Source organism: Monodelphis domestica, chromosome 3 (genome assembly GCF_027887165.1).
Source record: "Monodelphis domestica isolate mMonDom1 chromosome 3, mMonDom1.pri, whole genome shotgun sequence".
Lineage (NCBI taxonomy): Eukaryota > Metazoa > Chordata > Mammalia > Didelphimorphia > Didelphidae > Monodelphis > Monodelphis domestica.
Genome location: NC_077229.1, coordinates 124,128,952 through 124,153,012, shown reverse-complemented (window position 1 = coordinate 124,153,012; position 24,061 = coordinate 124,128,952). Strand labels below are relative to the sequence as shown.

The following is a 24,061-nucleotide window of genomic DNA, read 5'->3' as shown; positions in this document are numbered from 1 at the left end:
TATTCTAATCATGGGGTGTCATCCTATCCAGTTTCAGTGATACTTTCAAGGTCAAACTGGCTTCATACTAGGCTCTGTAGTCCACCTTTCTTGTCTTTGTACATCTATGTGTATACTTTTGAGAACATAAGTTTTATTGATGGCTCCTTCCCATCTCTCAGCCTGGCTCTCAGTCCACTGAGCCACCTAGCTGCTCCCCCTTTCCCCCAGCAAATATATTCTTGCAATTTCTTGTGTGGTGCTTTCTGTTCCTGGTCAGTACCCTCGCATTGCCAATATTTTAAAGCATTTTCCAGAAAAAACTAGTCACATCCTCAGAAATTCTCCTTGATCACTTGCTCAGTTCGCAAGTCTTTCTTCTGAATCCCTTGCCTTCCACAGGCAGCAATGGCAAAAATACCACCTGTGCCTCTACTGTCTTCAATTTCTTGTCCAAGATGTCCAAATCCTTAGCAATGATTTATGAGTTCTTTCAGACAATATCACTGAATTTCTGGATTATATGTTAAGATATCATGTCAATCATCTTCTTCTTTAAAGGAAATTATGTGAATTTATATTAAACTATATGAATAGGTATGAGAACATTCAACTCAGCAGGGAAATATGATATTTAAGTCTTCCTCCTTAGTTATCATTCATTTTTATTTTAAAACGTGTAATATAATAAAATAGGTAAAATAATAATATAATACATATGATTTGTCATAAATATATAATGAATTAGAATTATAATTAATATGTTTATCTAAGAGCAACAAATTCTCACATTAGCCATGTCCAAAAATCAATCTCATTCTTTTCTCCCTCCCCCTTCAACCCCTCTCCACTCCCCAAGAAGGCAGGTAATATGATATAGGTTGTAAACTGTTATAGTGGGATTTGTTAGGGGAAAGAACAAGAAGGAAACATATGAATAATTAGGTTTATTGTTGGGAAGGTTGAGAGGAAAGAGGGTAAAAGGGTAAGGGAAGGTTATTGATCTTAAACCCAAAATTAATTCCCTTAAAACTATCTTAATAGCTAACTTATCTAAGCTGAATACATTAAATTTCCCCAAAGACAGTCTCACAAATAGAGGCCAGTATATGAGCCAAAATCTTCAGAAGAAAATGTCCAAAGCAAGTCCAGTAGAGAAGTGATTCTTTAGTCCTCTGTCCAGCTACCAGCAGCCAGTCCAAGCAGGATCCCTCTCACTCAAGCTGGTACCTCCCAAAGGGCCAGAAACCTGGTAGACAGATGGAAAATCTCCAATCTCTCAAAAGCTTTCTTCAGGAGAGAGTTTTACAGTTGGGACCTTAGAATCTTCACCCAGGTCTTGCCTCAGGCTCCCATGTGACTCTCAGTCAAATGTCCCTGTGGATCAATTGGAAGTTCATACTGCAAAGTCCTTTTGCAATCTTCCTTTTCTTATTACAATACATATTATCATATAATATATACATATTCCCCATATTTCACACATCATGTGAAACAAGACATATTGCTTATACTAGAGAAAAAAATCATGTTGGAAATAAATTTGGAGAATAGTATGTTTCAATGTGCATTCAATTTTTAATTCTAAGAAACAATATGTAAAGATTTCTTTCCTAACCTAGGAGAGAGAGCACTAAATCGGACTCTATCATAATTTTGAAACATCTATAACAACTGATCATTGAATCAAGTTCATCCACTCAACAGAACATGTATTTAGGGCCTGCTGTATGTGGAGAACATTATGTTCCATGCCTGAGGGCATATGATGATAAATATAGTCAGTATGTCTCTACTTTCAAGCCAGAGATTTTTCTGAAGGAAGAAGCAAATAAACATTTATATAGCATCTATTACGTACCAGGCACTCTGCTAAATGCCTTACAAATATCTCATTTGGTCCTCACAACAAACTAGCAAGGTAACTGCTATTATCCCCATTTTACAACTGTAGAAACTGTGGCAAACTTGCCCATATATAAGTTTATTAAGTTACTTGCCCATATATAAATAAGCTAGGCAGGCAAATTATTATATACAACTTATAAGTGTGGAAACTGAGGCTTAGAAAGATGAAATGGAATTAAAAAGGCTACAAAAACAGAAAGTGACCTTAGATGCAATTCGATTCAAGAAACATTTGTCATTTGCCTACTATGTGAATGAGGGGATGAAAAAGCATTTTTAATTCATTTCATTAGCATTATATTATATTATATTAGCATTATATTATATTATGATTATATGCAAATCAAGATGGTAAGAATGGGAATTCATACAGAGAAATCAGGTAGTCCCTCTCTGGTTTTAAGGAGCTCATATTCTAAAGAGGAAGACAAAAATATAGAAAGTTTTAACTGAAAGTCAGAAAGGCATAAGGCCACATACTAAGAACTGAGTCTATACAAATGAAAAGTGACATTATCTCTAACTGTAAGGCTAAATTAAATTCTAATAGAGGGATAAAATTGGACTCAGATACTTATGGTACAAAGTGACTTGTAATTAGAACAAAGAAGAAATCCAGCAAAGTGCTTTTAAAAAAAAATTGAAAAGAGAAAGAATAATTTTTAGCTGAAGAAATCAATGTAGACTTCCTGGAAGAGATGACACCTGAGTTTGATCTTAAAGGAAGAGAATGATTTCAACAGGAAGAAGTGATTAAGGATTGTGTTTGTCTGAATGAATGAAAGAGGACAGGAAATGTCAGGAGGAGATGGGGGAATGGAAGAAAAATTGAGTTTTGCTAGAATAGGGAGTATATAAAGGGTGGGGGATAATACAAAAGAAGTCTGGAGATTGGTTGAATCAACCCATTCATTTTTTAGATGAGGAAACAAAACAGAAATTAAATGACTTTCTAGGGTGGCAGAGTTAGGACTAGTTCCATGATGTCTGGGGCTAATTCATTTTTATTTTTGTACTCTCAGCACTTAGTAGGTGCTTAGCAAAAATTGAACCACAAGAACTACTCATTCTAAATTCAGTATTCTTGCCACCATGGCATTTTGATTCTCGATGAAAGAAAATATGTGTATAATAGTGAAGCATACTAATGTGGCAGCTAGAGGCAGTCAGCCTCTAGTCAGGAGTCCAAGTTTAAATCTGACTCTTACTAGCTGTGTGACTCTGGGCAAGTCACTTAACCCTGTTTGCTTCAGTTTCTTCAGCTGTCAAATAAGCTGGAGAAGCAAATGGCAAATCATTCCATATTTTTACCAAGATCAAGTCACAAAGAGTCAGACATAACTGAACAATAACTGAATTGTTACATAATGGTAGAAGATTCTGAATTTCCTCTCCATCCCTTTCCTCCATGGGAGAGACTCAAAGCTTGACTCCCAGGGTTCTTTGATGGGTTTTTTTGTTGCCCCCAAATTCTTTTCCAGTCCCGTTCTGGTTTTCTATTGATGTTAATAGGAAAATTGACAAGTATTTTAAATGACCAAAATTTTCCCCCCAGAAAAGACCTATATAAAAACAAGAAGCATTAATAAAAATGAATCTCTTAAGTTTAAAAAAACAGCGTAGGAGGGGAATATACCGAAATTACAATTTTTAAAATGAGGAGAATTTATGCGCTGAACTTCAATTCAGATCTCAATGAAACAAGACTTTGAACATTCTCAGTTCCTCCCCACCCTTTCATTGACTGACTGTCTTTCTTTTAGTTCCTTTCCATAGAATCAATCATGCCCAACACTTCCTGTTCTCCCTTATTTCTAGTTCTAGGTTCTCACGTAACTGAATCTTCCTCAGGATGAAGGAAGTTCTAACTTAACCGTTTGAAATAGGAAGATTGCTAGACTAGCAATCCATGTGTTAGTCAATGCTGTTGTTCAATTTCAATCATGTCTGACTCTTCTTGGCATCCCAATACATATCCACATAATTTAATAAAACTAGTGACAAGACATTGCATATTTCTGGGGCCATTTCCTTCTCTAAAATAAAGAGCTTAGACTATGTGTCTTATTTGTCCCTCATTTTGTCATTCAATGATTTTAGGCTCCTTGGGTAGGGAGACTGCCATGGGAATGAATCAGGAAGACTATGGACAATACGGATCATAGAATGCTAATGCTGGAAGGGACTTTAGAGATCATTCAACCCCTTTATTTTAGAAATGAGGAAGTTAAAGCTCAGAGAGAGAAAGTAACTTGCCCAAGGTCCACATTTAGTTTAATGGCATTTAGGCAATATCTGGATTAGAATTTGAACCTTTGGATGTTTAGGCTGATGCTTTTTCTACTGTGAAAGACAAAATTACAACTTTCGACCAGTCATAATTTAATTCCAAGAGATCTTAATTTAATTCTAGCATTCTGTCACCATTCAATCTCATCAATGTCAGAGATAATTCCAGATTGTCATTCACCTTTCTAACTATGCTCTGCTTCTATAGAGGAAGGATAATTTAATGTATGTGAAATAGCTTGCAAAACTGGAAAAACATTTTTATAGATTGTCACTGTGAGGGCAGGTGGAGGATCTCAAAAAATGGTAGTCTGATTGTAGACTTAAATAGTTTTGTTTTGAGGAAAGAGAAAAATTTCAACAGGCAGAGGTGATGAGGAAAAAATAGAAACCCCCCTCCCTAACTAGGTAGTCTGAAACATGGAGGCTGTAAGGGGGAATAACATAAAGATAATGTAGCTCAACCCTTTCATTTTGTAGCTTTGATAGTTTAAAAAGGAATCTAAGGTTTTTGAGACACCTTGTATAGATAGCACTTTAAGGTTTGTCAGACATTTGTGTGCATTATCTCATTTGTTCTTCTTAGTAACTTTGTGAGACTAGCCTTATGGGCATTCTTATCCATATTTGGTAAATAACAAAAATTAAACTAAAAGATATTACGTGATTATACCATTGTTTCACAGCCAGTAAATTAAATGCCAGAGTGAGATTTGAACCCTGTATCTCCAAGTCACCATGCTGCCCTATTCTTACAAATAGGTCACAGTCTGAACTTATAAAAAGTTTTGTACCTCAATGCAGGCAATTCTGATTCTTTTTCATGCATTTCATGCCTGGAATAAAGCTACCACACCAGTCAGTCACTTATTTAGTCAACTAGCATTTATTAAACACCTACTATGTTCTCGTTGGGACATCTAGGCACAATGAATAGAGTGGGAGGCCTGGAGTCAGGAAGACTCAGCTTCCTGATTTAAATCTGGCCACAGATACTTACTAGCTCTGTGATTCTGGGCAAGTCACTTAATCCTGTTGGCCTCAGTTTCCTCACTTGGAAAATGAGTTGGAGAAAGAAATGGCAAATCACTTGAGTATCTTCTCCAAGAAAACCCCATATTAGGTCACAAAGAGTCAGACATGACTGAAACAACCAAACAAAAAATATAGTATGCACTGTGGAAATGCTGGGGATACAAAGAAATAAAACCACTTCTGATCCATTTCCAAACCATGCTACCATGGGAATACACCTGGTCTTCTCACTTTCTGAGTCCCCAATGTAAATTGCTTGAAAGCAAGTACCATCTCACTTGCCTATATTTATTTCATAGAATCTAGCACATCATAAAAGTTTAATAAGAATTTCTTCATTCATATAACACAATAAATCAACAAATATTTATTAAGTGTCTGTTATGTGCCAGATCTTTGCAAGGCACTATAGATACAAAACAAAAAACAACAACAGATCCCAATGAAAACAGTGCCTGCCTTCAAGGAGCTTACATTCTATTAGTGGAAATATCTGGTAGTCCTATAGGTAAATAACAAGGCAATATGGGGATAAGCAGAACCAACTAGGGGGATCAGGAAAGGCCAGATGTAAGAGATGAAGTTAGGTAGAACTTTCAAGAAAGTTAAAGATTGATTCAAGCCTGGCCTCAGATACCTCCTAGCCATATGACCTGGACAAGTCACTTAACCCCCATTGCCTAGCCCTTACTATTCTTCTGCCTTGGAACCAATACACAGTAATGATTCTAAGACAGAAGTTAAGGTTTTAAAATTTAAATTTTTAAATTAAAAAATGAAATAAAAATAAGAATTCTACAAGTCAGGGAAGGAAGGGAAATTCATTCCACTTGTGAAGGACAGCTTGTATACAGGTCAAAAGATGGAAGATAAAAGGTTATGTCTGAGAAATTACCAAAAGACCATTTCTTGGTTGAGGGTGTGAAGGGTTATAATGTATAATAAAGCTATTAAGATAAGCTGATAATAGCTTGCAAAGGGTTTTAGATATGAGAGACATTTTTAGTTTATCCTAGGAGATAATAGAGATCAAGGATTTGCTGATAAATATTTAAAAACTGTTTCTACACTCTATACTTAAAAAAACAAATAAACATACAAAAAATCCCACCCTTACCTTCTGACTTAGAATCAATACTGTGTATTGCTTCCAAGGCAGACAGGCAGAAAGAGCTAGACAACAGATGTTAAGTGACTTGCTCAGGGTCACACAGCTAGAGAATATCTGAGGTCAAATTTGAATCTGGGATCTCCCTTCTGTAGAACTGGATCTCAATCCACTGAGATACCTGGCTGCTCCCCTAGACATACTTTTCATTTTGATCTGCTTTATTGATCTTTTTTCTGTGACTTTCTTAAGTCTAGAAAATCAGCCAAATAATAAATCAAGGACCCATTTGTAGAACTTCTGAGGTGTAGATACTCATATTGACAAAAGGAAAGCAAAATAGTTACTTCTGTGTCTTTGGAATAATATTTTAATATCTCCTTAGAGGATGAGTTGGAAAAGGGAGGGATGGATGCAGTGGGTCCAGTTTTGAGCCTCTTGATAAAGCCTGAGCAAGAGGTGATAAGGGTCTTGGGCATGGTGGCTATATGACTACAAAGAAGGAAACAGAAGTGAAATATGTTGTAGAATTAGCAAGTTTTGATAACTAATTGGAGATGTGTTTGAGAGGATCTGTGAAGAGTTGAGGGAGACTCTGGGATGATGAATCTGTTGTCTAATAGAAATAGGGAAGTTAGGGGGCAGCTGGGTAGCTCAGTGGATGGAGAATCAGTCCTAGAGACGGGAGGTCCTAGGTTCAAATCTGGCTTCAGCCACTTCCTAGCTGTGTGACCCTGGGCAAGTCACTTGACCCCCATTGCGTAGCCCTTACCACTCTTCTGCCTTGGAGCCAATACACAGTATTGACTCCAAGATGGAAGGTAAGGGTTTAAAAAAAAAAAGAAACAGGGAAGTTAGAATGAGAAAATAGTTTTTGGCGAAAGATGGGTTCTGTTTTGTACATGTTGAGTGAGATAGGCACAAAATATATATTTTGCAATGTTCAGTGGGTGGTTGGTGACACAGGTTTGGAGCTCAGGAGATAGATCAGAGTTGAATGAGTAGGTAGATTCTAGAGTCAGCCCTGTAGATATGATTATTGAACTTGAAACTTAAGACTAACAAAGTACTTTTACTATCTTATCTCATTTTATCCTCACAAAAGCCCTGAAACATAGGTACTATTATCCTCCTATTATAGATGCAGAAACTGAGGTAGATAAAAGTTAAATACCTTGACAAGGGTCACCCAGTTGCCTAAGTGACTGAGGCTGGATTCCAACCATTGTCATCTTGAGGATTTGCCACTTTCTCTCCTTTATGCTACTTAGTTGCCTCTAAGAACCTCCAGCAACCAGGTTATCCCTGGAAGAGACTTTTGGACATTCTCCAGCTTATCATCCTTCCTTGTAAAATATGGTACCTAAAGTTGTCCACCATATCCCAACTGTTGTATCATTAAAGCAAAATAGACCCAAGACTCTGGCTCTAACCCCATAACTATCATAACTATGTCTGTTTACATTAGCTTCTTCATTATATTATCTGGAACTCTTATCAAGTCTTCTAAAGTGCTGGATCTTTTTCAGATGAATTGCTAAAAAATAAAACAAAACTTCGATATATCTGTAGTCTAGAAAATGAAGACTATCAGATCCCTTCTACCACTAAATCTATCCTGTGTGTGTGTGTGTGTGTGTGTGTGTGTGTGTGTGTGTGTGTGTGTGATGGAATGAAGGTGTGTGTTAGGAAATAGACAACTGTTCCTTTGGAGAACAGGGTAGTGTGATGTGAGCTAGAAGTAGGGAAAGGCAGTACTGCTTGATGATTCTTCCTTCAGGCTATTACTTCTTCTCTTGTTTCTGAACATTTCCCTCATGTGATGCCAAGCTTTTAAAAATAAGTCTGGGGAAAGGGCCGATGGTAAGACAACATGAGCAGTGAATAAATTAAGTTTGGAAAATGCAAATGTGTTAAGCTAGTCATTTTTAGCTTTATTAAATTATAGCATCTCCAAATACAGCCATATTGATTGGAAAAAATACAATCATACACAAAGGAATTGGGTTATATGACATGTCATCTGAAAAGCTTTTAAAAATGTTTGCCCTGAGAAGTTTTGATTAGGGCCAGGTCAAGCCAATATTATATTTTGATCCTGGAAGGCCCTAAACAATGATGGTTTGGGGAAGAGAAAGTATAACAGAAGCTCAGAGCTAAGAGACAGAAGGATCTGACTATGATGGTCATTCTGTTCCCACTGGGTTTTCATGGGCCAGTTATTTACCCTTCCTCATCCTTAGTTTTCTTATCTGTAAAATAAGTGGAATGGTCAAGATAATCTCTAAACTCCCTACCAGTGCTTTATTCAATGGATCTGTGTTTTAAGCTGGTAGAGTTTTATCTCCAATGTTTCCTGTTTCCTGGTGGCTATATCCTTCTCTTATCTCTCCAGCTCTCTTTGGCATCCCCTGACCCTAATATAGGGCCACCATATTCATGTTGCCCAAGAGGCCCTGATGTCACAGGAAGAAGACAACTCTGTAACCTTGAGCAAGTCACTCCTTTCTTGGTCTCATTTTCTCACTTATAAAATAAAAGATTAGGACTTGATGGTTTCTTTTTGTTAAACCTTTACCTTTTTTGGAGGGGTGGGGTATATTGTTTTATTTAATTTTTTTTAATTTGGAAAATTGTATTCAATTAATTAATTTAGAATACTTTTGTTACATGGTTACAAGATTCATGTTCTTTCCCTCCCCTCTTCATCCCCCTCCCATAGCCAGTGCGCAATTCCACTGGTAAACCTTTACCTTCTGTATATATGTATTGGTTCCACGACAGAAGAGCAGTAAAGGCTAGGCAATGGGAGTCAAGTGACTTGCTCAGGCTCACATAACTAGGATGCATCTGAGGCAAGATTAGAACCCAGGATCTCTTATTTTTTAGTCCTGGCTTTCAATCCACTGAGGTCCCTAGCTACGCCCACACTAGATGAGTTCTAAGGACACATCCAGTTCTTATATCCTATAAGAAGTATCCCAATATGTTACTGTAGTTAAAAGCTATAAACTGTACTAATTTGGGGGACAGCTCCTATATATTTTACCACCTTATAGTGTAAAGACTTTTCAAGCTCTAACATATGTTTTAAAGTCTCCTTCAGGTCTAACCTTCTATATTCTAAAGTCCTTCCCAGCTCTAGCACTCTACTTTTAATCACAAGCATTCAAAGATTCCTTCTAGCTTATTCTGTGTTTTAACATTTTATATTTTAAGATCATTTCTGTCTCTGGCAGTCTAAGTTCTATGATGAACACCTTTCACCCAAAGGGATTAGTGCTTAATGTACTGAGGAAGGTAGTGGATAGAGTGCCAGGACTGGAGTCAGGAAGACTCATCTGTCTGAGTTCAAATCTGGTCTCAGAGACTTACTAGCTGTGTGACCATGGGTGATTTGCTTTATCCTGCTTACCTCAGTTTCCTCATTTGTAGAATGAGCTGGAAAAGGAAATGGCAAAGCACTCTAATATCTCTGTGAAGAAAACTCTGAATGGGGACACAAAAGAGTCAAGTATGACTGAAAAATCCCTGAACATCAACAACAAAAGAAAAGAATAAAATATTATTTAATTCAAATCATTAATATGCCCATTTAAGGGTAGGGCTTGCCTTGGAGACAAGTGGAAGGGGACTGGAAACATCTTATAGTCAATATATGATAGGGAAGGGAAACTTCCTATATCAATCATACCCCATAGACAGCCCCAATAGATAACGACATCTCTGACTCTACTTAGAATGAAAGAAAGAATGAGTATTTCCTTCTAGGACTCTTGTCTCCCTCCGGTGCATGGATCTCATCCCACTGTTTCTTCTTCCCACTAGCTTCCCCCAGTAGCCTTGAATATAAGACCCCTCATTATATTATTAGCACGGCCCCTGTCCCCTTCTTTCCTAAAACCCACACACATGTCTTCACTTAGAGAGCTAAAATGGAACATCTGATCATTAACTAAGAAAGTTGAAAAGAGTGCTTGGAGTTCTTGGAACTGTCCTTGGGTAAAGTTCTTAGAACTGCCCTTGGGCTAGGTCCCATAATAAGACTGTGGCTTCCACCTCCCCCAGAAACAGCCAGAAGAGAGGCCACACCTGAACAAAGCAGGAGCTGTCTCTGTGGAACGCATGCGATCTCAAAATAGATGTTCAAGAATTGGCTGCCTTCAAAGGGCTGTAATTACTTGAGGCCAATGATTTCTAGGATGTGGCCAGGCACCAAAGATAGAATCTCTGTCACTACAACCCAGCTCCCCTCCAAAGATCCTTCGAGAGGGTGACCCAAAAGAAAAGAAAATCCCAATTCACCAGCTAGATAAATGAGGGAGAGACTGCTCACTTACAGAAAGGATCCTTTCCTTTACAAAGATGTTTGCTCCTAAGTTCTTTGATTATATGGTAGTCCCTCAGATGTATGCCTTGCGTGTGAATCTGTTTACATGCAACTTGCTCAGGGAATCCAGGAATGTTTTGTTTGTATTGAAGGAAACCAGGCATGGTTGCTTTGTAGTGAGTCACATGGCTGCCCTACTCTACTCCTCCTCAGAGGCAGCACTATGCCAGCTGAATAAAACTGAGAATCAAATGAAAGAACACAGACATGGAATTGGGTTCTGATCCCTCCTTGACCCTTACTAGTAGACACAGTATTTGAACCTGTGGACTTATTCATACCTACATTTTTTTTCTTGTACATCAGTAGGAAGTGAGAGAAAAGTTCACTTAAGCTCTAGCTTTTCCCATGAGTTTCCTATTTGCTATTTTTATCATTGTCACCATTATTATTGGTGTTATCTGCAGTCTAGAGACAGAGGTAGATAGAGACCTGACCTCAGAGGCAGGAAAATCTAGGGTCCAGTTCAAACTCTGCTAGATGACCCTGGGCAAATCATTTACCTTCTCAGTTCTCTCTCCTAGGTTCTGAACTTCATAGGCAGCTTCTTTACTTCGGGTTCCCTAAATCTATGAAATCTTCACTGGGTTAAAAACACAACTAACACTGAGGACTAAGCAATTTGTTTTGAGCTTCCTATTCAAGGACTTGCTATCAGTGCTTTGTGAATTTCTTGGCAAAACCCTCAGTCACTCCCATGCCAGTTAAAGCTTTGTATAGGATTGTTGTTTGTCCTTCCTTTTCTAAGAGGACCAAGGAAAACATCAAGTGATGTTTTGACTTACATGTAAATGAAGCATTTGCACAAAGTCATTCTCCTTTCAGAGTCAGCAAAGTCCAGTGGAATAGGATAGTAATGGCAGCTAGGTGGTACAGTGGATAGAGTGCTTGACCAAGAGTCAGGAAGACTCATCCTTGGGAGTCAAGTCTGGCCTCAGATACTTAATGACTGTGTGACCCTGGGCATGTCACATGTCACGTAGCCCTTTTTGCCTCAATTTCTTATCTACAAAATAAGCTGCAAGGAAATGGCAAACCAATCTGTATCTTTGCTAAAAACAAAACAAAACAAAACAAACAACAAAACAAAAAGAGGGTCAAGAAGAGTCAGACATGACTGAATAAAAATAATCATCTTTCCCAGACATCAGTTTACCCCAGTCCCAGGCAAAGTCCTTTATTTTAAGGCCATAATTGACCATTTGACATCCTACATACTGAAATGGAAACATCATTGGTCCTTCCTTCTAAGCCAAATTGTGGTGTGATCATCATCATCTAAAAATAGGAAGCTTGGTTTGGTCCTGATTCAGAAATGTCTCTTGACCTTACAACAGAAGTGAAGAATTGCAAGAGATATTTAAGAAAACAAAGAAAAAAAGATAGGTTATGAGATGTAAATCTGCAGCATGAGATTTAATATGGCAGACAGGATGATAGGGCAGAGCCCTCAGCAGAGGGGGCTCTGCAGTCCTTAGAGAGATCCCAGAAACCCTGTACCAAGCTATGACCAACATCAATGAGATCCATATAGGATCACATGCTCTGCTGTACTAGAGCCCACTCCTCTCAGTTTGGAAGAGCCCATTATTCAATTTTCAGTATAACCATTTACACTTTTGTAATCAGGGCTTAATTTATTATTTTTACTTGTTTAGATTTATGAAAGTAATGAAGGAAAATATTAATAATGCAGATTGTTTAAAACTCTTACCTTCCATCTTGGAATCAATATTATATATTGGTTCCGAGGCAGAAGAGTAGTAAGGGCTAAGGCAATGGGGGTTAAGTGACTTGTCTAGGGTCACATAGCTAAGAAGTGTCTGAGGCCAGATTTGAACCGAGGACCTCCCAACTCTAGGTCTTGCTCTCAATCCTCTGAGCCATCCAGCTGCCCCCCCCCCAGATTAAATTTTAAAGTGTGTTGTGGCTGTGTTTTCTATATAGTAGAAAGATGGTTGTTAAACATTACCACCACACCTCTGAGTCATAGTAACTGTCTTTTTGAAAGCCACTTCCTCTAGGGAACAGGAGATTTGGGGTACAAGGATCTATGTGTTGGCATTGTTTTCCATCATTTATCCTCTTTATTACTTCCCAGCTAACAGGCCTTAGTCTTTCTCAAGTGATTATTTTTATTTAGATTTCCTCTAAATCAGGAGTTCTTAAACTTTTGGTTATGAATCCCCCTGGCACACTGATGAAGTTTATGTTCTCAGAATAACATTTTGAAAAGCACAAAATAAAACAAAATAAAAACACATAAGATTACAAGTTTGCGGGGCCCCAGTTAAGAACTCACCTTCACATCAGAGTCCTTCCCAAGCACTTCTGAATTTCCTCCATAGGAGGAGATCAGCACCCAGTTTCCCGTGCCATCTCACCCTGCTACACCCTGCACATGAACATGTCCCATTGTACAGGAGATCTGCCACCAGATCTGTAGCCATATTATATCACTGTGGGGATCCTGCAAAGAGTTATCTAAATGTGAACTATTAGTATTCTTGATGACATTCTCCTCATATTCTTGGAGTTAAAAGGATGGACTTTTATGCTAGCAAGTAGGTAGGGAGAATATAACCAAAGATAATGATGGCTCCTATTTAAATAACTCTTTATATTTTACAAACATGTCAGTGCTATGAGGTAGATTGCTGAAATATTATTAGCCCCATTTTAAGGATTAGGAAACTAAGATTTATAGGGTTTATGGGATTACCCAGAATCACTTGCACACTAGTAAGTGATAGAACTAGGTTTTGAAAGCAGATCAATATACTTAAAAACAAAACAAACAAACAAAAATGAATTTTGCCTTCTGACTTGTAATGTATATTATATATTGATTCTAAGGCAGAAGACAGGCAAGAGGCTAGGCAGAACATAAGGGTTAAAAAAACTCATTTAATTTTTTTATGCTGACCTATGATATATTAAAACCATAATGGGAAAAGCCACGATGTAGAAGGGATACCTGTATTTCTATATTATTCGCACTTAAATCTGCCTCTTCACAATTTCCATCTATCACCCCTGGATCTTTACTCTTGAGCCAAAGAAAACAAATCTAGTCCTTTCTCTTTGAAAAAGCATGTCAAACAACAGAATATCATTATCATGTCCCCCAAGATTCTTCCCTTCTCCACATATCCCCAATTCCTTCAAACAGACTTTATATGGCTTTGACTCAGGGATCTTCACCATTCTGATTCTTCTCAGGCTACTCTGCAGCTAATTAATGCCCTTCCCCAATTGTAGCCACCAGAATCCAGAAGTGAGCCAACTATGACAGAGTTCAGTGGTTCTATCACCAAATTATTCCTAGAAGCTTTATCTCTCAAGGCAATCAGAGATCACCATAGTTTTATTAGCTATTTTTTTATCACCCCCAATTTAAATATGAACTACTAAAGACTCATAGAGACTAGGTGACATTCCCAATGTCACCAAATAAATAACTTGGTAAAGCCAGGTTTCAAACTCAAGGCTTCTATTATGAATTCAGTGCTCAGTTCACAGCACCATCAATGCCAAGAGTTGATATGGTGGGTAATTGATTTTATGGTTTTAAGAGCATTTTTGTTATCCTGATATATTGTTATATTATTGTTATATTGATTTTGAATCTAATGTTTTCATTTTCTTTTCCTCTACTCTCTTTACTAGTCTCTTTGGACTCATGGCAATCGTTGGACATCTCTTCAGCTCTGATTGATCCATCTATCATGAACTTTGATATAGCCCACATCAGTACAGATGCTTCCAATAACTTCTCTGCTGCCAGAGACCTCTGCCTGTCAGGTAAGGAAATCTGCCTTCAGGTTTTTCAGAACATTGACTCTCCAAAGATTTGGGGAGAGGGTGTTATGGCTCATGCAAAGAGCATTTGGGATTCTGAAACTGCACAATGATATTTAGGTCAGTAGAACTGAGTTCCCGAAATAATGTAGGACCAGCCACTGATTTCTGGGCAGTCAGGCGTGGATAGAGTGTTGGGCTTGTAGTCAGGAAGATTGAGTTCAAATCCAGCCTCAGTCCATTACTAGCTTTGTGGCCCAGAGCAAGTCATTTACTCTTGCATCCTCACTTTCTCCATCTTTAAAAGGGAAATAATGATATCACCTAATGTATAAGATTATTATGAAAACTAACAGATAATATTTGTATATGAACCATAAAGTATTCTGTAAATGCTAATTGCTACACTTTAGAGCTGCAATGCTAGAGAAGATTTTTGAGAGTCCTTGGGGCAGCAGGGAGATCAAATTAGTCAACACATAAAGAAATTCATTCAGACTATATTCACTGGAAGGTAAAATATTGAAGATGAAGCTTACATATTATGGTCACATAATGAGAAGACAGGACTCATTGGCTAAGACCCAGAAGTTGGGAAAGATTGAAGGCGAAAGGAGCAGGGGACTGTAGAGGATGAGATGGATACTTAATGTCATGGAAACAACAAACATGAATTTAGATTTTGGGAGAGAGTGGAGGACAGAAGGTCCTGATGTGTCATGGTCCCTGGGGTCATGAAGAGTCAAATGCAGCTGAACAACTGAAGGACAGCAACAAATTCTTGTCATTGATGATGTTGATGAGGATGATAGATTTATAGGAAATTGAGAGACTGATGGATTAACCCAAAAGTACAGTGTCTTGCATATTTAGGAGATATATTGGGGAGCTCCAGAGAGGAAACCCTTTCTACCAATACGAATTGGTCCTTGCTCCACATTTAGATTCATAGACCATAGGCTACTGCTTAGACTCTCAGAGTTGAGAGTTGCCTGAAGGGCACTTAGGGGATCTATAATCTTCTTGGGTTTAATTAGTCCTTCTGTATCCAAGGAGGAAATTGAACCCAAGGTTTTCTGACTCTGAGACTCCATCTACTTTATTTAAACTGCCTCTCCAGGTTGCATAGTAGGTGCTTAATAGATGTTTCTTGAATTGATTTAAATTGAAAACCTCAGCAGGTATCTCTATTGCAAGGTCTTCTTGACTGGGTCTCAGTTTCCTCCTCTGTAAATTGAGAAAAGAAGACAAGATTACTTTCTTCTGGTCCTAAAATTCTGGATTCTAATATCCCTTTTTGAAGACCCAGATTCTTGTCCTTCCTCTAATACTTTCTATACGCTTGGCCTTGAGTAAGTCACTTTCATTTTTGGAGCCTCGACTTCTCCCTTTATGAAATGAGGGATTTGGCAGTAAATTTCCGAGTCAGAGTAGAATATCCTAATCTTTTTTCCCTTACCTATGTAGCATTGATTCATTTTAAAACGTATAAGAGGTTGGGTTGTTTATAAAATGATTTAAAATAGCAATTGGATGGTGGATCCCAACACTGCGGATTCGAATGTAAAACCCTGTCTGAGTCAGAGAAATATCAAATTCAATTCAATCAACATTTATTAATCATTTATTGTATGTAAAATGTACCATACTTTCTAGACTCTTAAAGGAAATAGAATGGAAATGTTACTCAGGCACAAAATCATTAGTGATCATTTTACCAGAAACAGAATCTCTAATACGCTGAACCATTCTGGGGTTTGGAGGTTCAGCCATTGTCCATATTCTGTCACATTTTTGCTGTGCATAAACATTCTGGTTAGAAAAGAAGTAGTTTATGTTGGTATTCTTATTCACAATTTTGCCAAGAGCTTCCCACTCACTAGCCCTCCGAGGTAGGGAATACAACTAACATTATTCCCATTTTATAGACAAGGAAGCTAACAGAGAGATAAAGTAACGATAAAAATAGTGCTAGAGATAGTCATAAAGCCTCGGATTGAATCCTAATTCTAACTTGCTTACTAAGTGTATGACTGTGAGTAAATTATTTTATCTCAGGTGGCAATGGCATCTGAACCATTTATGTGATAGAGTTAACATTATGGGAGAAATGCTTTCCAAAGCTTAAAATGTTTAGATATGGGTATTTGTGTATGTATATGTATATGCACATGCATAGATGTATTTTATTTTTATAATAATTTTAATTAAAAATATATTAATATAACTCAACAAATTTACATTATATGATTTATTTGCAAAATATTTTAGTTCATTATGTATATATTTATTTTTATATATGCATACATATCAATTATATAGTTTTATGTATAAAATATGTTATACATGTAATAGAGGCAGCTGGGTGGCATAGTGGATAGAGTTTTAGGTCTTGAGTCAGGAAGACCCAAGTTCAAATATGATCTCAGACACTTACTATTTGTATGACCTCAGGCAGGTCATTTAACCCTGTTTGTCTCAGTTTCCTCATCCATAAAATGAACTGGAGAAAGAAATGGCAAACCCTTCTAGTATCTCTGCCAAGAAAACTCCAAATGAGGTCATAAAGAGTCAAATATTACTAAAATGACTAAACAACAATATAAACGTAATAGCATTAATAACCATACACATCTATTTGAATTATTATTATTATTATTAATATTCTCATTCCTATTATTTTTGTAGAAGCCCCCAAGAAGTTAGAGACCAACACATACCTATCTGATTCTTGTTCCTTAGCATAAACCTACTGGAAACTGTCCCTCCTCTCAGTATTCTTTCTCTTCTCTCCCAGAATGTTCCCAGAAGCCAGCCTGCCACATCACAACCCTGCAGATCCAGCCTTCAACTGTCCGGTGTGTGTTTTATCCAGACACCCAGAGCTGCGCTCACAGCCTACAGGGCCACAGCTGCCGACTCTTGCTCCGGGAGGAGGCCACCTACATTTATAGGAAGAAGCGAGGTAAACTGAGACCTGTAGATTCAGAGCCTTGATCTTAAAGCCCACTGGATGAAGAGTGTGTTTGGGAACAGCAGAGTGGAAGAGCATTTTATTTCTGGATGGAAAAACTGATAAGCCTGGAGGAGTTGTTTTCTAAGAACTGTTTTCTAAACTGACCACCTTTATGGAAAAAAAAATGATGTCTATAAGATTTTAATTACAGAGTACCATGAGGACTTCTCCTAAACTACTGACTCTTGCATTCAAGTCCCTTAATTATCTAACTCCATCTCACTTATTCAACTTTAATTCCATATTTCTCCTTTGTGTGCTCCCATGGTCAAGGCTAATCAGATCACTCTCTAGTCTCCATTCTTATCCTATGACCCCATGTCTGGAATAAACTCCCCTTATCTCTTCAAGTCCCTTCCTTCTCCCTCATCCCTCCTCCTCTGCTTTTCCATTTACATCACTCTTTCTTATCTGATTAATTTGTGTAGGTGCTAGGGAATGGGGAATATACACATTTAGTTCTGATGCAGTTCTTGTCTTCATGAAGCTTCCAGGCTTGTAGAGGGATAATGAGGATGATGAGGGCAGCTAGCATTTGCATAATAGCAATTTAAGGTGTTAAAAAATATAATCTCATTTTTATCCTTCCAACAATCCTGTGAGGAATATGCCACTATTATTTTTATTTTACAGATGAGGTAGAGAGGGGACTTGCCCAGGGACCCACCACTATTAAATGTCTGAGGCTGGATTTGAATTCACCTTCTCGATTCTGTGCCCAGAGAGCTTTATCTAAACACTGTGCCACCTATTAGATACAATTGCAGTTAACTATAATACAGAATAGCATATGATAAGACCTTATAATAGACTAGGAAACTTAATTCTGAAAGGTTTGCAAAGCACTTCACATCTATTATTTCACTGACCTGGTAAGGGAGGTGATATTATCACCAATTTGCAGATGAAGATACTGACCCTTAGGATGGTAAAATAATTTGCTCAGTCACACAGCTTATACTTGTCTATGGCAGGCTTCAAACTCAAATTTTCCTGACTCTAAGTTCAACATTCTAGCCATTAAGCCTTGTAAAAATGATAATTAATATTTATATATCATTTCAGGGTTTGCAAAGTATTTTTATAACTATTATCTCATTTGATCCTCATAACAATCCAAGGAGGGAGGTTCTATTATTATTATTCCCCTTTTATAGATAAAAAAAACTAAGACAGACCAGGACTAAGTGATTTACCCAGAATCACATGGTGAGGCACACCAATGGCTGAGGTCAGATTTAAATTAAGGTCTTCCTGACTCCCAGGTCTACCACTCTAACCACTGCACTGGCTAGGTACTACTATTTGAATTTTTTTTTTAAGCCAATAGCCTGAGAACACCTGCATCCTATGTGGGTCCTGACAACACCCATCAAAGTTGTCAAGGGACAGAAATGCTCATCTAATATTTTTCCATGCTTATTTGTTTGATGTGCACCAAATTAAGATTCACTTTGACAGTTCTGAAGGAAGTGATAATTAATGCTGTCTATGGGAAATCAAATTTGCATCCTCTTAAAATTCTTAATTAAAAATTTTAAAAAATACCTTGACATATTCTTCCTCTAGTCTGTCAGATTCCAGAAATGAACTGACTTCCCCTGGAACAGACCAGGCCTCTAGGGGTGGCCAGAGCCAAAGAGGCCTCTCAAGTTCTGAATGCTTAGCAGTGTCTTCAGATTTCAAGCTAAACAGGAAATCTTGTGAAGGAGGTGGGGTGGCAATAGTTGATAACTATAAGAAATGTGTAGTTAATAGTGTAACCACTGAATATTTTCATTACTTGAGTTTCCTCTTCTGGGGTAGCTCAAAGAAGGCAGGAGAATTAATAGTATCCACTGAGTCACTGCAACATTAGAGAGCACAGCCTGATTAACAATAATTCAGGTTTCTATAGTGTTTTACAGTCTGCAAAGCATTTTCCTCACAACTCCATATAAGGTAGCTAATATAAATATTAGCACTATTTGCTAGATTCATATTGGAAAACCTGAGTTTGTATCCTAGAACTACCATTTCTATTTTAGGGACCTTTGGAAAGTCATTTCATCTCCTTTGGCATTAGTTTCCTTATCTGTGAAAAAGAAAAGGGTTAGACTAGCTAACTTTTACTCTCCCTTGAAGCCTTAAATCTATGATCCTATGATCTTCCTATTCTCAATCTAAGGCACTTTCTAGTATGCCAAAGTATGTCCATTAATTTGACAAAAGACCCTGAATTCCCAGACAACTAGATATTGCAAAGGACAGTGTCCAGCCTGGAATTAAGAAGACTCCTTTTCCTGAGTTCAAATCTGATCTCAGACTCTTCCTAGCTGGGGGACCTTGAGCAAGTCACTTAACCCAGGTTGCCTCAGTTTCCTCATCGTAAAATGAGGTGGAGAAGGAAATGGCAAAGCTAAGAAAAATCTCAAAAGGGGTCACAAAGAATTGAATACAACTGAAAAATGACTGAACATCAGAACTGAATTCCACTCAAGGAAGCTTTTGAGGCATAGACAGTCATAAATGATGTTATATAAAATGCCCACAAAAGAAGCAAAGTAAGTTTTGTTATAAGGAAGAAATAAGCTTGGTAGGTTTTGCAGAGGGCAGAGATATGAGACAGCAGTGTAAAGATTCTGCAATTCCACAGGAAGACTTAAGCTGTTACTAAGAGATAGTTAGGGGTCTCTTTCTGGATTTACCTGGGGGGACTGGCTGCCTTTCCTGTGGTTGCTGATCTACCCTGATTTCCCATCCTACCTGCTGTCTTGCTGTTATCTGCTGTGTTTCCTGGTGATCCTGAACATCAGCCTATCTGGTTGTAAGAGCAGGTCTGAGGTCCTTTTGTATCCAAGCCCTGCCGAACTGCCATTGAACACTACCTCTAATACCATCTAAGGGGGGGGGGGGAGTTAGTGCATATTTAGGTAGAGCAGGGACTGTTTTGTTTTTGTTTTAGGCCAGAGAGAGGAGGATTAGTGTAGTTTAAACTCTATGAAGCTTCCCTGTGAAGAGACTATTCGATTTGGGAAATTTTAGTTAGTTGATGTTAGTATGAAGGTCATCCTAATTCCCCTTTATCCTGTTCTTCTAGAATAAACACAACTTCCCTGTTATTAAGTAGTCTGTGTATATTGGTCTCAATCCAGGCTCTGCCTGTACTGGGTTTCTCTTGGATTTCTTAAACCACAGTTATCAATATGAAATTGGCCCCAATCTATCCATCAGATCCCATCCCCAATACCATTCTCTTACAGTTTGCTATGATTCACTCAATTCACTGCCAACAGGGACAGCTCTATGCACAGCACTGGAAACTCTTGGGAGAGGAGGAGTCCTTGTCTGTGCCCTCAAAGGAGTCCTGGCCTCATCATTTCACAGAGTGATTTTAGACCTGGCAGGAAACTTGGAAATCAGTTTAGTTCAGCAGAGAAAACATAAACGTTAGAAAAAATAAGAAGGTTATGGCAGCATCCCATTGTGTCTCTTTTAAACACACATTCTTCACTTTGATCTCATTCTAATTAAGGGTTGGAAAGTTTTTTTTTAATTTTTTCTTCAATTAACCTAAAACTATTTCTCCTGAACTTCTACCCTAAGTAAATTTGGTTCTGTTCTCTGAGGGCAGCAGAATCAGGTCTCCATATGTCCATGTGTTATAATATTATCAAAACATGAGTTGAATCAGGTATTTTCTAAAGTGCCTTCAAACCCTAAGATTCTGTCATGCAAAAGCACGGCATGTTATGTTGTCAAATATTAGTAAAAATAACAATATGGGTGAAGCATTTATTTTTGCCATCTTCACACAGGTGTCTCCATGCGAAGTTCTAGTACAGACCCAGTCACGGTGTTCATTGGTACCCAAGGGACTCTGAAGGGCAAATCTGAGGCAATTCAAGTGGGTGCTGAGTGGAAACGAATCATCCAGTTCTTTGGAGTTCCATATGCAGCCCCACCACTGGCACAAAGGCGATTCAGTGCCCCAGAGTCATTTAACTGGACTGGGACTTGGGAAGCCACTGTGCCACGGTAAGAGTGCCACCGAAAGGTCATTTTGTGATTTTTTGCAAGAAGTCAATTATCTAAATCATTAATCTAGTCATATGACTTTCTCTTCTGCCCATGGATTATCAAAGGCTCCCTTTTACCTCCTGAGTAGTTTAAATTTCTCTGCTTGAATTCAGGCCATCCACAATCAGGCTATACCCTATGTAGTAAAGGGAATTATAGCATAATGGAGAGAACACTGAGCTTGGATCTAATGAAATGATGGGGGGAAAAAAAGGCATTTTGCAATCACTACCAATGAGTAAATATCAATTTGTAAAGTGAATTTAATACTAATTGTCAGCATAAGGCTTTAAGGATATGAAACATATTTTATAAACCTTTAATCACTTTCTACATTAAAATATTTATTTAATACCTACTTTGTGCTTAAGTTAACTAGGAAGAAAAATGAATAGAAGCTAGATCAGGAGTCAGAAAGACTTTTCTTCCTGAGTTCAAATCTGGCTTCAGATACTTATCAGCTGTGTGATCCTAGGCAAATCACTTAACTTAGCCTTAGACGCTTAGCTGTGTGACTCTGGGCAAGTCACTTAACCTTATCCATCTCATTTTCCTCATTTGTCAAGTGAGATAGCAGGAAAAAATGGCAAATCACTCCAGTATCTTTGTCAAGAAAACACCAAATGAGGGCAACTAGCACAATGGGTGGAGTACCCGGCTTGAAGTTGGTAGGATCTGGATTCAAATCTGATCTCAGACACTTCCTAGCTTTATGAACCTAGGCAAGTCACTTTACTGATTGTCTAGCCTCTGTAGCTCCTCTGTCTTAGAATTCATAATAAGATGGGGTGGGGGGGAGAGAAAGAGAGAGAGCGAAAGAAAGAGAGAAATAAAAAAAGGGAGAGAGAGAGAGAGAGAGAGAGAGAGAGAGAGAGAGAGAGAGAGAAGAGAGAGAGAAAGAAAGAAAGAAAGAGAAAGAGGGGGGAAGGAAGAAAGAAAGAAAACCCCCAAATGGGATCAGATAGACTGAGGAACAACTGAACAACAGTGACAATGCCTACAATGATCTCCCTCTGTTTTACACACCTTTTCTCATTTGATCCTTATAGCCCTATGCTGGCAATTGCTGACAATTACTATTATACTCAATTTACAAATAAGGGAATAGAGACTTGGAGAAGTCAATCTGGAAAAACAAGGGCCTGAATTAAGGCTTGAACTCAGGTTTTCTGATCCTTTTAGAGCAAGCTGCCTGGAGAGGAAAGGCTAAATTACCCTGACAAATCCTGGATCTGCTTCTTTTTCCCTGGCTTTGTCCACTGTGGTACTCTTAGTTCACTTGCATCCTAGATAGTCAGCCTGTGACTTTATGCATGGATGTACCCATCAGACAGACCATAAAGAGCATACAGAAAGCAGCCAGGCAGTTTGCTTACTGATTACTGACTCTAAAATTTGAATTGTGTTTTTTGCCAGTATTTAAAAGTGCCTTTTAATAACAAAGAGCTTCCTGAAATGTGGACAGTAGGTATCTCTACTGTATTAATCAGTAATGGATGGGAGAGAGAGGAGGAACTCCAGGAGAAGGGAAAAGAGAGAGAGGGGGCATTGAAGGTCATGAAAATCAGCTTAGGTTTGATTCTGTTTGAAGTAACTCAATCTTTGTCTTTAGGGCCAAGTGTTGGCAGCCTGGATTTGGAAAGACTTCATCATCTTCCACTGTCAGTGAAGACTGTTTGTACCTGAATGTGTTTGTCCCTCAAAATCTTGTGAGTATTAATTTACTGGGATATCTGACATGGAAATGAGGCTTGAATGAAAAATTGCTTTCCCCCAGAGGGCCAAGAAGGCCAAGGTTCCAGGCTCATTCTTTAGGTAGTCTGGTTTTGCTTTGCCTCCATGGTCATAATGCCAGCTAACCCTTGGTCACAGGCAGGGCAGAGTTGCAGAGGGCTAAGACATCCCCATCCTGTAAACACTAGTCACAGTGTCCTGTTGTAACAGTTAAATTAATTTCTCTCCTAAAAGTATTATATTTTGGAGGTTTATTAAAGATTATTAGAAATCAAGGAACTAAGAAAATACAAAATAAGAAAAGCACGTGTCTAGGGCTGAATAGCCCATTCACAGCCACTTACTCTACCTCGAGAGACACGTGTGCTTAGAAGCAGAAGCAGAGCAAGCAAGTAGGCGGTACAGTCAGTTTAAATACCCATTTTGTTCTTGGCCCAGGTGGGTATCTCAGGTGAGATAATAGGGCATTCTGGGAAGTGCCAAGGACTTCTGGGCATTGAAGTCTGGGGTTCAAATCTCCATTTTTACACTGTGGCACCTCCATTGTTCCATCTTTGTGTAGGAAGGGAAGCATTTTTACAGAGTATCCCCTATGGTCCATGCTCTAATTAACTCGGACTTCACATCACCTGTATTCATTCTCCAAAGAGACTCCAAAGAGAATGGGCTTCTTCTTGCCTTCTCTGCATATCATGCCCTCCTTTCCTGCCAACTGGCAGTACAAGGTAAAATCTCTTCACCA

General features: G+C 38.3%; 1 protein-coding gene across 1 annotated transcript in view; it reads left to right on the top strand.

Moving 5' to 3' along the window:
• The window catches only part of TG (thyroglobulin), a 384,892-nt gene that overhangs the window by 183,955 nt on the left and 176,876 nt on the right, over positions 1 to 24,061 (top strand). Inside the window, exons 36-39 of the mRNA XM_056821020.1 lie at positions 14,379 to 14,513; positions 17,308 to 17,475; positions 21,324 to 21,543; positions 23,198 to 23,294. Of these exons, the coding sequence (XP_056676998.1) occupies positions 14,379 to 14,513; positions 17,308 to 17,475; positions 21,324 to 21,543; positions 23,198 to 23,294 (620 nt within the window). The remainder of the gene's footprint in view (positions 1 to 14,378; positions 14,514 to 17,307; positions 17,476 to 21,323; positions 21,544 to 23,197; positions 23,295 to 24,061) is intronic.